Raw genomic sequence first — 13,630 nt, forward strand, 5'->3', positions numbered from 1 at the left:
CCTAACACATCTAATGATAACTACGTTGCTCGCCATCAAAAACGCTTCAGTACGAGCAACGCATGAACAACGTGGGGCTTGTGCTGCCTAGATCGCAAGATGCGATCTAGGCAGCATGTCGTTTACATGATAGAAACCCTCGAGATGAAGGAGTTGGCGATGCGCCGAGATTGGTTTGTTTTTGGGGTTGAACGTGAGTTGTTGTTTATTCCATAAACCCTAGGTACATATTTATAGTCCAGGGGACTTTCTAATGAGGGCGTGCACTAAACCGTGCACGACTAAGATTCTATCTCTTATCTAAAATAATAAACTACTAAATAAAGATACACGGGCAATTCAGCCCAAAACCCTTCGTGCCAGGCCGCCTTAGAATTCTTCCACAGGTAATCTTCCAAGCCCGGCCTACCTCTGGATTCGTCTAAAATCTGGTGATAACAGATACAGTGATGATCATATCAATTGATTGGCTTGGGCTAGAGGGATGCCAACAGTGGTTGGGAACCCTAGCTCCACTTTGAACCCAATCTGGGTGATGATATTTGTGCTTGGCTTGGTGGTTTGGCTGTTTTAGGGGTTGAGGTGACCCTGGCAGTAGTTATATGCTGCCCTAGGGTAGCTCCCCTCTTTGTTGGCTTGCTGTTGCTCACCAGATGCTTTCTGGGTGATCCATTTATTGGATTGCCAGTAGCTCTTGATGTTGAAATCAAATAGACAATGTTTTGTCTAGATCTGATGGTCAAACTAGCTATAGGTGCTAAGTGTGTGTAACTAGGCTAACTTGTGCTCTCATCTCTTGCTGGATTTCTTCAGTTATGCATTGATTGTCATAGCTATTGTTCCCTTTAGATGATTTACCAGTAGCCTTACTGCTCTTGCTTGCACCATATGGCTTAGTAGCCAGATGATGACACAACTTGGGTATCACACCCTTTTGATTATGTGTGATTGATGCATATGCTTATATATGAACAAAACCATCTGGTTTGTTCATGATGCTTGGTATACCTCACTCCAGCTCCTAGAATTTGATGTTGGTGTAGAGGTGTTGCTTCTGTGTTGATCTGTTGGTTAATTTGCTTGCCCTGCTCCACCTGGTGAGCTCCTGAAGCTTGGTTGGATTCTGTGGTGTTATGGAATAGATTGAACAGTGAAGCTGTTCTATCTGTTCTAGCTGTTCTTGGTGTTCTTGGTGTTCTTGGTGGCTTACCAGTTCAGTTCTGTCGATGGATGAATCAAGTGACTAGGGTTTGGCTGTGAAAAGCTTTTATATGGCCAGCCATGGCTTCTTTGGTCGACAGCACCACATCTTACCATGGTGACTCACTGTGTGTGTGTGTTACACATGCACACTACCTTGTGTGCTGCCTGGTTGTGTGTGTGTGCAAGTCCAGCTTGGGACTTGTGCTGTGGAGAGATCAGCTCAGCAGCTTGATCATGTCCCCTCTATTCCAGTTTTCTTCTAACCTGCCAAGTGGCTTTGCCACTTGGCTTAATTCCTTGTTTGGTTTTGTGTTTGTGTGCAGGGATCAAGAAGATGCTCAAGATGAACTCAAGGTCATCTTTGATCAAGGAATTCATGAAGATCACAATGTAGTTTAGGTCATTTCAATAACTTGTAATTTTCCTTTTTCAATTTCTATTTCATCAATTCATGTAATGTGTTGTAATTCCATAATTCAAATATGAATATTGTAAAGACAATGTATTATGTGTGTGATGATCAATAAAGCTCAAGTTTTCCTTATTGAGCTTAATGTAATTGTTGTATTACTTATATTCTTGCTTAATGATAATTGTTTGTGAAATTATCTCAAATTTGAATTATGTGATGATCATTTGATGTTTGAATTTGAAATTCAAATTCAAATTTGGTTTGAATTCAATCATACAACTTAACTTGTAATTCAATCAAGCAACTTAAGATTTCAATGCAATATCACTTCTCTCTTCTCAAAACCCTAATTTAGATAAGTAGGAACAAGTTTATCGCACTCTCGAAACCCTAACCCTGTAAGGTGTCGAGAGAGAAACCTGTCCCCCTTCGATGCAGTTTTGTTTTAAAAGCGCGAAATTTCCCCGGAATTTACAATGCAATGCACATCCCTTTCTAAAATCTACCCCTCGATCGTCTCTAAACCTGGGACATTACACATGTTTTATACACACTTTATGTCATTATTATGCATTTTCCGGCACTAACCTATTGACGAGATGCCGAAGAGCCAGTTGCTGTTTTCTGCTGTTTTTGGTTTCAGAAATCCTACAAAGGAAATATTCTCGGAATTGGACGAAATCAACGCCCAGGGTCTTATTTTTCCACGGAGCTTCCAGAAGACCGAAGAGGATACGAGGTGGGGCGACGAGGCGCCCAGACCACAGGGCCGCGCGGCCTGGGTGGGGCCCGCGCCAGCCTATGGTGTGGGGCCCCTGCGCCGCCTCCAACTCTGCCCTTCCGCCTACTTAAACTCTCCGTCGCGAAAACCCTATTACCGAGAGCCACGATACGGAAAACCTTCCAGAGACGCAACCGCCGCCAATCCCATCTCGGGGGATTCAGGAGATCGCCTCCGGCACCCTGCCGGAGAGGGGAATCATCTCCCGGAGGACTCTTCATCACCATGATCGCCTCCGGACTGATGTGTGAGTAGTTCATCCTTGGACTATGGGTCCATAGAAGTAGCTAGATGGTTGTCTTCTCCTAATTGTGCTATCATGTTAGATCTTGTGAGCTGTCTATCATGATCAAGATCATCTATTTGTAATGCTACATGTTGTGTTTGTTGGGATCCGATGAATATGGAATACTATGTCAAGAGTATTATCAATCTATCATATATGTGTTGTTTATGTTCTTGCATGCTCTCCGTTGCTAGTAGAGGCTCTGGCCAAGTTGATACTTGTAACTCCAAGAGGGAGTATTTATGCTTGATAGTGGGTTCATGCCTCCATTGAATGCTAGGACGGTGACGAGAAAGTTATAAGGTTGTGGATGTGCTTGTTGCCACTTGGGATAAAACATCGATGCTTTGTCTAAGGATATTTGTGTTGATTACATTACGCACCATACTTAATGCAATTGTCTGTTGTTTGCAACTTAATACTGGAAGGGGTGCGGATGCTAACCCGAAGGTGGACTTTTTAGGCATAGATGCATGCTGATAGCGGTCTATGTACTTTGTCATAATGCCCTGATTAAATCTCATAGTAGTCATCATGAAATGTATGTGCATTGTTATGCCCTCTTTATTTGTCAATTGCCCAACTGTAATTTGTTCACCCAACATGCTATTTATCTTATTGAGAGACACCACTAGTGAACTGTGGACCCCGGTCCATTCTTTCACATCTGAATACAATCTACTGCAAACATTGTTCTTTACTGTTCTTCGAAAACAAATATCACTTCCCACACCATACGTTTAATCCTTTGTTTACAGCAAGCCGGTGAGATTGACAACCTCACTGTTAAGTTGGGGCAAAGTATTTTGATTGTGTTGTGCAGGTTCCACGTTGGCGCCGGAATCCCTGGTGTTGCGCCGCACTACACTCCTCCGCCAACAACCTTCACGTGGCCCTTGACTCCTACTGGTTCGATAACCTTGGTTTCTTACTGAGGGAAAACTTGCTGCTGTACGCATCACACCTTCCTCTTGGGGTTCCCAACGGACGTGTGCTTCACGCGTATCATAGAGCCCTCAGCCTCCGGTGAGAACTACTCCCTCCTCATCATGGGAGACAACAACGGCGATGAAGAGATGGCGATGGAGTCGATGGAGATGGCTCCGGGGGCAATTCCCCGTCCCGACAGGGTGCCGAAATTGAGACTTCCTTCCCCTGAATTAGGGTTTTTGGTGGCGGCGGAGCTACGGAACTCTTCTGGAGAAATCGTCGATCCCCTTAGGGTTTTCGCATCTGGGAGAATATATAGGCGGAAGGGCGGCCTCGGAGGGGCCCCAGGGTGCCCTCCCTACCTGGTGGCGCGGCCAGGGTTGGGCCCGCGTCCCCCCTATGGTGTGGGGGCCCCTTGGCCCCCCTCTGGCTCTTCTCTAGCTCTCTGGGTCCGTCTCGGCAAAGTATTGACTTCTGTCTTCGTGGGGTCCAATTCCGAGAATATTTCCTGTGTAGAATTTCTGAAACCAAAAACAGCAGAAAACAGGAACTGGCGCTTCGGCATCTTGTTAATAGGTTAGTCCCGAAAAATTCATAAAAATGATATAAAATGTATATAAAACATGTAGCAATCGGTATAATGTAAGCATCGAACATCAGAAATTATAGATACGTTGAAGACATATCAAGCATCCCCAAGCTTAGTTCCTACTCGCCCTCGAGTAGGTAAACGGTAAAAAGAATAATTTCTGAAGTGACATGCTACCAACATAATCTTGATCAATACCATTGTAAAGCATATGAGATGAATGAAGTGACTCAAAGCAATGGTCTATAATTTTCTAACAAAAAGATAATGACTAAACAATTGAATCATATAGCAAAAACTTTTCATGAATAGTACTTTCAAGACAAGCATCAAAAAGTCTTGCATAAGAGTTAATTCATAAAGTAATAGATTCTTAATAAGAGGTTTTGAAGCAACACAAAGGAAGATTTAAGTTTTAGCAACTGCTTTCAACTTTCAACATGTATATCTCATGGATAATTGTCAACACAAAGTAATATGATGAGTGCAATAAGCAAGCATGTAAGAATCAATGCACACAGTTGACACAAGTGTTTGCTTCTAAGATAGAAAGAAGTAGGTAAACTAACTCAACATAAAGTAAAAGAAAGGCCCTTCGCAGAGGGAAGGAGGGATTAAATCATGTGCTAGAGCTTTTCAAGTTCTGAAATCATATAGAGAGCAGAAAAGTAAAGTTTTGAGAGGTGTTTGTTGTTGTCAACGAATGGTAGTGGGCACTCTAACCCCCTTGTTAAACAGACTTTCAAAGAGTGGCTCCCATGAAGGACGTTATCTCTACCAGCAAGGTAGGTCATCCCTCTTCTCTTTTGTTAACAAATGTACTTTAGTTTTATTTATGGATGACACTCCTCCCAACCTTTTTCTTTCACAAGCCATGGCTAACCGAATCCTCGGGTGCCTTCCAACATTTAACATACCATGGAGGAGTGTCTATTTGCAAAATTAAGTTGCTTACTGATGAATCAGGGCAAAACATGTGAAGAGAATTATTAATGAAAGTTAATTAATTTGGGCTGGGAACCCCGTTGCCAGCTCTTTTTGCAAAATTATTGGATAAGCGGATGTATATGCCACTATTCCATTGGTGAAAGTCTGCCCAACAAGATTGAAAGATAAAACACCACATACTTCCTCATGAGCTATAAAACATTGACACAAATAAGGAGTAATAAAGTTTTGAATTGTTTAAAGGTAGCACATGAAGTATTTACTTGGAATGGCAGAAAATACCACATAATAGGTAGTTATGGTGGACACAAATGGCATAAGTTTTGGCTCAAGTTTTTGGATGCACGAGAAGCATTCCCTCTCAGTACAAGGCTTTGGCTAGCAAGGTTGTTTGAAGCAAACACAAGTATGAACGGTACAGCAAAACTTACATAAGAACATATTGCAAGCATTATAAGACTCTACACTATCTTCCTTTTTTCTCAAACACTTTTACGAGAAAATATCTAGACCTTAGAGAGACCAATCATGCAAACCAAATTTCAACAAGCTCTACGGTAGTTCTCCACTAGTAGGTTTAAACTACATGATGCAAGAGCTTAAACATGATCTACTTGAGAGCTCAAAACAATTGCCAAGTATCAAATTATTCAAGACAATATACCAATTACCACATGAAGCATTTTCTGTCTCCAACCAAATAGCAATAAATGCAGTAGCTTTCAACTTTCGCCATGAACATTAAAAGTAAAACGAAGAACACCAGTGTTCATATGAAAAAGCGGAGCGTGTCTTTCTCCCACACAAGCAATGCTAGGATCCGATTTTATTCAAACACAAACAAAAATAAAAGCACACGGACGCTCCAAGTAAAGCACATAAGATGTGACCGAATAAAAATATAGTTTCACTAGAGGTGACCTGATAAGTTGTTGATGAAGAAGGGGATGCCTTGGGCATCCCCAAGCTTAGATGCTTGAGTATTATTGAAATATGCAGGAATGAACCACGGGGGCATCCCCAAGCTTAGACTTTTCACTCTTTTTGATCATATTATATCATTCTCCTCTCTTGATCCTTGAAAACTTCCTCCACACCAGACTCAAAACAATCTCATTAGAGGGTTAGTGCATAATCAAAAATTCACATGTTCATCAAGGACACAATCATTCCCAACACTTCTGGACATTACCCAAGGCTACTGAAATTTAATGGAGCAAAGAAATCCAATCAAACACGGTAAAAGTGGCAATGCGAAATAAAAGGCAGAATCTGTCAAAACAGAACAGTCCGTAAAGACGAATTTTTTCGAGGCACTTAACATGCTCAGATGAAAAAGCTCAAATTGAATGAAAGTTGCATACGTATCTGAGGATTACTCATGAATTGTTTCAAGATTTTAAGAATATTCTACAGAGAGAAAAACTCAAAACCGTGACAGCTAAAAATCTGTTTCTGCGCAGAAATCAAAATCTAGTATCAACTTTCTATCAAAGACTTTACTTGGCACAACAATGCAAGAAAATAAAGATACAAAGGTATTGCTACAGTAGTAGCAAGCACCTTGACTCAAAACAAAAATAAAAGCAAAAATAACAGAAAATGAAAACGATGGGTTGTCTCCCATAAGCGCTTTTCTTTAACGCCTTTTAGCTAGGCATAGTGATTTTTATGATGCTCACATAAAGATGAGAGTTGAAAAGAGAGCATCAAGAAGCATATATTAAACATATTTAAATCTAACACTCTTCCTATGCATATGAGCCTTGTAAGAAAACAAGTCAATGAAGAACGAAGTAAGTAGCATAGGAAGACAAAACAAGTGTAACTTCAAAAAATTCAACACAAGGAGAGGAGACTTAATATTATTGTGATATATGAAATCATGTCTCCCTCTCTCATAAGGACTAGTAGGTCTTAAAGTACCCAGCAAATAAAACCAAATCAAGAGAAAGCTCAAAACATTCATCATAAAGAGAAGAAATTTAGTAACATGAAGATTTCTATACCCATACTTTCCTCTCTCAAAATAATTTTCAGTGGTATCATGAATAAACTCAACAATATAGCTATCACATAAAGCATTCTTATCATGATCCACATGCATAAAAGTATCGTTACTCTCCACATAAGTATAATCAATTTTATTAGTAATAGTGGGAGTAAAACTATCACAACCATCATTGTAATCATCATAAATTCCAGGCATGGTATAATCATAATAAACTTTATCCTCCATAGTAGGTGGCACAAAAATACCACTATCATTATAATCATCATAAATGGGAGGCAAAGTATCATCAAAGAAAATTTTCTCCTCAAAACTTGGGGGACTAAAAATATCACAACCAGCTTCCCCAAGCTTAGACTTTTCCATAGCATTAAAAATAATAGTGTTCAAAGAATTCATGCTAAAAACATTGCTACAACTATTTTGCAAACAAAGTTCCATGGGTTTTTTAATTCTCTCTTCAAACACATCATGTCCTAACTCAAGATAAATACTATAAAGCTCTCTAATTTTTTGTTGTTTTCCATTAAGCCTAACTAGTGAAATAAAAACAAGAAACAAAAACATATAATTGCAGAATCTAAAGGAGATACCTTCGAGCACTCACACACCGGCAACAGTGCTAGGAAATAGCTTAGTAGTCGGAGGATGTGAATACCTTTTACCTTACCTCCCCGGCAACGGCGCCAGAAAATAGCTTGATGTCTACGCACGCTTCTATTCCCGTAGACAGTGTTGGGCCTCCAAGAGCAGAGGTTTGTAGAACAGCAGCAAGTTTCCCTTAAGTGAATCACCCAAGGTTTATCGAACTCAGGGAGGTAGATGTCAAACATATCCCTCTCAAGCAACCCTGCAATTAAGATACAAGAAGTCTATTGTGTCCCCAACACACCTAATACACTTGCCAGATGTATAGGTGCACTAGTTTGGCGAAGAGATAGTGAAATACAAGTAATATGGATGATTATAAGTAGTAATTGCAATCTGAAATAAAAATGGCAGCAAGCGAACATGTAGCAGAACTTGTTGGAAACGGTGTTTCAATGCTTAGAAACAAGGCCTAGGGATCATACTTTCACTAGTGGACACTCTCAACAATGATCACATAACTGAATAAATAAATGCTACTCTGAAACACTCTCTTGTTGGATAACAAACACCATTCATTGTGTAGGGCTACAAAAGCACACCTCAATTCGGAGTAAACAAGCTCCACAACTTCATAAAGGAATCACAAACGATGCGCACACTGTCACCATCACACCGTGGAGAGTAACTCCGGAGTTCATATTAAAGTAACCTCTAGAGTGCATAATAGACAAGAGTAACATCTACATATTCAACTAGATTACAAAGCTCATGATCACATAAAGATCACACCATGGGAGAGAGAGATGAACCACATAGCTACCGGTAGAGCCCTCAGCCTCGGGGAGAACTACTCCCTCCTCATCATGGGAGACAGCAACGGCGATGAAGATGGCGATGGAGTCGATGGAGATGGCTCCGGGGGCAATTCCCCGTCCTGGCAGGGTGCCGAAACAGAGACTTCTATCCCCCGAATTAGGGTTTTTGGTGGCGGCGGAGCTACGGAACTCTTCTGGAGAAATCGTTGATCCCCTTAGGGTTTTCGCATCTGGGAGAATATATAGGCGGAAGGGCGGCCTCGGAGGGGCCCCAGGGTGCCCTCTCCACCTATGGTGTGGGGGCCCCTTGGCACCCCTCTGGCTCTTCTCTGGCTCTCTGGGTCCGTCTCGGCAAAGTATTGACTTCTGTCTTCGTGGGGTCCAATTCCGAGAATATTTCCTGCGTAGAATTTCTGAAACCAAAAACAGCAGAAAACAGGAGCTGGCGCTTCGGCATTTTGTTAATAGGTTAGTCCCGGAAAATGCATAAAAATGATATAAAATGTATATAAAACATGTAGCAATCGGTATAATGTAAGCATGGAACATCAGAAAATATAGATACGTTGGAGACGTATCAACCAGCGCCATGAAATCTGGCGAACCAGGCCCGCGGCAAGCCTCGCCGTCACGCGCGTCGTGATCCTGGTGAGCTCCTGAGTTCCCCAGCATGCCTAGCTCACTCGATTGCTCGCCGTAGCGCCACCGCGTCGCTAGCCCGTGAGAGCTGCCGCAGAACCTCGCCGCCGAGCACGCTCCGGTGACCAAACCGGAGCGGCGCCGCCACCACTTGGTCTGTCTCACCTCCCTGGTTCCAACGAGCACGCGCACGCCCCCGCGGGAACTCGAAATCGCCGGCGTCGTCCACCACTGGCCGTCGGTGATGCACATGGTTGCCACATCAGCACCACGTGGCAGCCAGCGTGGCACTGCCCCACCTGTATGTGCCTGTGGGTAGCAGTAGCCTGGGTGCGTTTAGCAGTTCCTTTCGTTTTAATTTAAATTCAATAATCTCTGCAACTTTAAATAAATCTAGAAAATTCATAAAAGCTCAGAAAAATATATATAAGATATCAAAATTCTTATAAAAGTAAACTCTGTCCAATAAAAACATAAAATGCAATTTCTATTTTTAATAAAAATTTAATGATTTAATACTCATTAATTAAACCTTTTTATTCTAATTCCAAATTGAACTAAAAATTCAAAATTTAGGAACAACTTATAAATTTAATAAAAACCATTAAGTAAATAAAGAAAACACTAAAACTAATTTGCTTTATTTAATGTCTTATTAAATCCTTATTAGAAGGATTTAAATCCTAACTAATAATTGTCCTAATTATTAATGGTTCAAAAATAACAACATGGCAAATCCACTATTGTTTTTATTTCAAAGATATTAATAACTTCAACTCTATGATGAAGTTATTAACCCAAGAACTATATGGTAATTAGGAAAACCCTAATTCCTTACTAGATGATATTACAACCTTACCATTTCATGTGAAACCCTAACACCCTAAATTCATTTAGAACCCTAGATCCATTATTACATATTTACATGTGAACCCTAATTTGCTTCTAACCTGAATCCTATGTTAGAACATGTGATCATGATACTTTCTTTTCAAACATAGAACAATAATAGCAACTTAATATTTGCCATGTCCACATAAAATGTAAAAACCCTATCACTAGTTAATTGCTATGCTATGTTCTCATCCAAATAAAACTAGTTGATCAAGTAGGATCAACCAAGTCCAAACCCTAGCTCCTATTACCAAAACCATCATATTAATTAACCTTAATTAGCATCACACCATTGTGAGAAACTCCAATAGCATCCATGCCCAATATTTATCATTACACAACCATAATCCACTAAACCCTACAAGTACTTCATAATTATGAACCATCCTATTAAGGAGCCAATTATTCATTACTTAGGAGATTCAATAGCAAACCTAGACAACCTCAACCTTAATTGAAATACTTCTTATTACTTAAGAAGTATGTTCTTCAAAAGTTATTCTTTCGAAGTAAATTAAGAATCATCATCAATCCTGCCTAATAGGACCTATAACCAATAGTAAACTATCACCAGCAAGATATACCAATCTTGATAGCAACCGTGTATAAACAATTACTTAATATGTGTTTCACTAAAACTATATAATCTCTAGATGCTGATGAATCCAACTTTGTTGGGATCCATCTACTACTTACTCCAGAAACTAATTAGAACCATAGAAAACCATAGAACCCCACAAACCTAAATTATCATACTTGTTCTTTATAATAGAACATGTTCTTCAAAAGTTATTCTTTTGAATTATATAATAAATAATCATCAACCATGCACTATAGGACTTAAAATTGACAACTGCTCTTTTACTTATTATACAACTACTATTCATGGGTGTGTATGATTGTTACTATGCATTTTACCACTTGCTTATGATTCTAAAACAACACAACCCTTAATAAGAACCTTGTTTGTGAATCACTCTAAAAGTGCAACACACCCTGAACCAATCATTACCACTCACTAATCCTAAATCATCGGGGTTAGGTCACACTTAGAGCGATTGCATCTCATACTTATGCATTATTGCATCCTTGCCAATCTTTTAAACATCGTCCTTACCGGACGATGATGCTATTTCAGAACTTGGAGTTATTGCGTATCGAAGACCTTGTCTGCATAATCTTGCAGTTAAGAAAGGCAAGTTCATCGCTTGCTCATGTCATTTGAGTATTTTTACCAAATTACTTGCAAAGTACTATACTTATCACTCTAGCATAAAAAGCAAAAGCATTATTTTCATAACTATGAATATGACTATGTGGTGGGCAATGGAACCATGGTATGTGTTGATATGGTGGAGGTTCCATTGCAAGGGTTTATATCCATCTAGGACTAAACAACAAATGTCGTCCAGTGATTCTTGTGCCGTAAAACTCGTGTTAACCATAAGATCCGGAGTGGGACGGAGTAGTCAATCGTATTTCCGACTCTTGTACATCAACGGATGCGGTTTACCGTAGTCACTTGTATTCCGAGGGAACAAGCGGTGAGGCTGGGGAGCCCTAAGTACCCACGGCAATGTCCGTAGTCACTTGTATCCCGAGGAGCAAGCGGTGAGGTTGGGGAACCCTAAGTCCCCACGGTTATTGCGATCTATGATGGGTTGCATCTCCCGGCGAAGGAGTTTATGGTAACAAGCCCAGAACTGTTGTCGTGGTTAGGGGCCTCCTTAATTGGTATAAGAGCACCGGCGAGGACCCAGGGTCGGAGTTTGAAACAAAGGGTGGGTGTACGAGGTAGCGGAGGAATATGATTGGCTAAGACTTTATACCGGGCCTCACACCAAAGGAAGTGTGGACGAGAACATGACTCGGTTGGCACCAAGGTTAAGATCTCTTATGGGTAAAGCAACACCCCTCTGCAGAGTGTAATGAATCGTGACCTGTCACTCCCTGTTCCGGGTTTGGAACTGCGAACGCTGCCGGAAAGAAACTCCATGAAGTTTTAGTAAACTGGTGAAGGCTGACAGACATAGTTCTTCTGAATAAAAGCAACCTTTTGAAGAAATGGTTATGAAAACCTGCATTGGTATTAGACTTTCTGGTCTAATGTTGTAGCTAGTGCATTAAACACCTCTTTCCTATAATGAACTTGTTGAGTACGCTCGTACTCATCCCACTCTTAAATCCCCTGCTTAGATATGGAGGCATCGAAGGAGGATCTACAGTGCAACTCGAAGGCCGGGGAGTCAACAACTACTTCAAGAGACAGGACCCTGTCAGAGGAGTCAGATACCACATCCAACAAGGAGAAAACCTATTTTAGACATGGAAGGGAACTAGCTTCCTAAACCTAGCTCCTATTTATCTAGAATCTATTCTTAGCCTCTATAGCTAGTTAAATACTCTACAAATAGAGTTTGTGATAAGACTAGACTACGAGTCGTTCTTCTGGAGTTTATTTGCAGCTTTACCTCATTGTAAAGTAGGAGGCTGTGATGATCTTATGTAATAGAGTCTATGTTGTAATTCTATAGACATGCCTTGGACCCGCATATGTTTCTGTTGTACCACTCTGAGCGATATAATACTAGTGGAACGGTGTTTCATTGGTGTTATATCAGACTTGCATACTACACCATGCAGTGGTATGTCGGGTCACCACATAACCTCTCAATATGGTATATCGGGAAAATCATCACCCTCACACATGCAACATGCGATGCAACCGGAATCCGTTTCCGATGAGCTAGAGCTTGTCATGAGAATGAACACAAGCTCTAACCCATCTCATGGGCAAGAACCAAGAACAACCAAGAAACATGATGCAATGCATGCAAGGTTTGAGCTCTCTCCGATGATGCGATCCACAATCCTATCGAGCACAAACCTTATCCTTGTGCGTTCCTCTCGAGTCGGCAAGCTCCGTATTCACCCTCTTCATCATTGTACATGCCACCGTCTTCCTCCAACATACACGCCACCGTCTTCTTCCATCTTGTACGCACGCCACCATCTTCATCCATCTTCTACGCCGTCTTCATCTCTCTTCATCTTCAACACGGTCTTCGTCTCTCTTCGACATCATCTTCGTCATTGTACTCCGTTTTCTCCATCTTGCAACCTTCCAACACATGGCTATGGACTTGACCTAAGATTGATTCTAAATGCAACCGTTAGTCCATATGGATTGTCATCAATTACCAAAACCACACATGGGCAATGGACATGTTCTTACAATCTCCCCCATTTTGGTAATTGATGACAATCTCTTTGAGAGGGTTTAAATATGGAATTTAGCGAACAACCCAAGTTAAATATTTAGAACAAACTCCCCCATAATATATGCATGTGTGAATGAACTTTAATTTCATTGCATATACCGAAAATTAAAGCCTAGCGGAGTATCCTCTAAATATTCAACCATGCAAAGCAACAAATGCAAGGCATGAAAGGCAAATGCTTAAGAACCAACAAAAGCAATTCCCTTAAACCCTCCAAACTTCTCCCCCATTGACATCGATTGCCGAAATG

At 40.8% G+C, this 13,630-nt stretch overlaps 1 protein-coding gene across 1 annotated transcript in view; it reads right to left on the reverse strand.

Annotated features, from left to right (window-relative positions):
* Nucleotides 1-9,457, reverse strand: part of LOC124663111 (proline-rich receptor-like protein kinase PERK2) — a 23,273-nt gene extending 13,816 nt beyond the window's left edge. Inside the window, exon 1 of the mRNA XM_047200854.1 lies at nucleotides 9,149-9,457. Coding sequence (XP_047056810.1) covers nucleotides 9,149-9,457 — 309 coding nt within the window. The remainder of the gene's footprint in view (nucleotides 1-9,148) is intronic.
* Between the last annotated feature and the right edge of the window lie 4,173 nt (nucleotides 9,458-13,630).

Source organism: Lolium rigidum, chromosome 6, assembly GCF_022539505.1.
Source record: "Lolium rigidum isolate FL_2022 chromosome 6, APGP_CSIRO_Lrig_0.1, whole genome shotgun sequence".
Lineage (NCBI taxonomy): Eukaryota > Viridiplantae > Streptophyta > Magnoliopsida > Poales > Poaceae > Lolium > Lolium rigidum.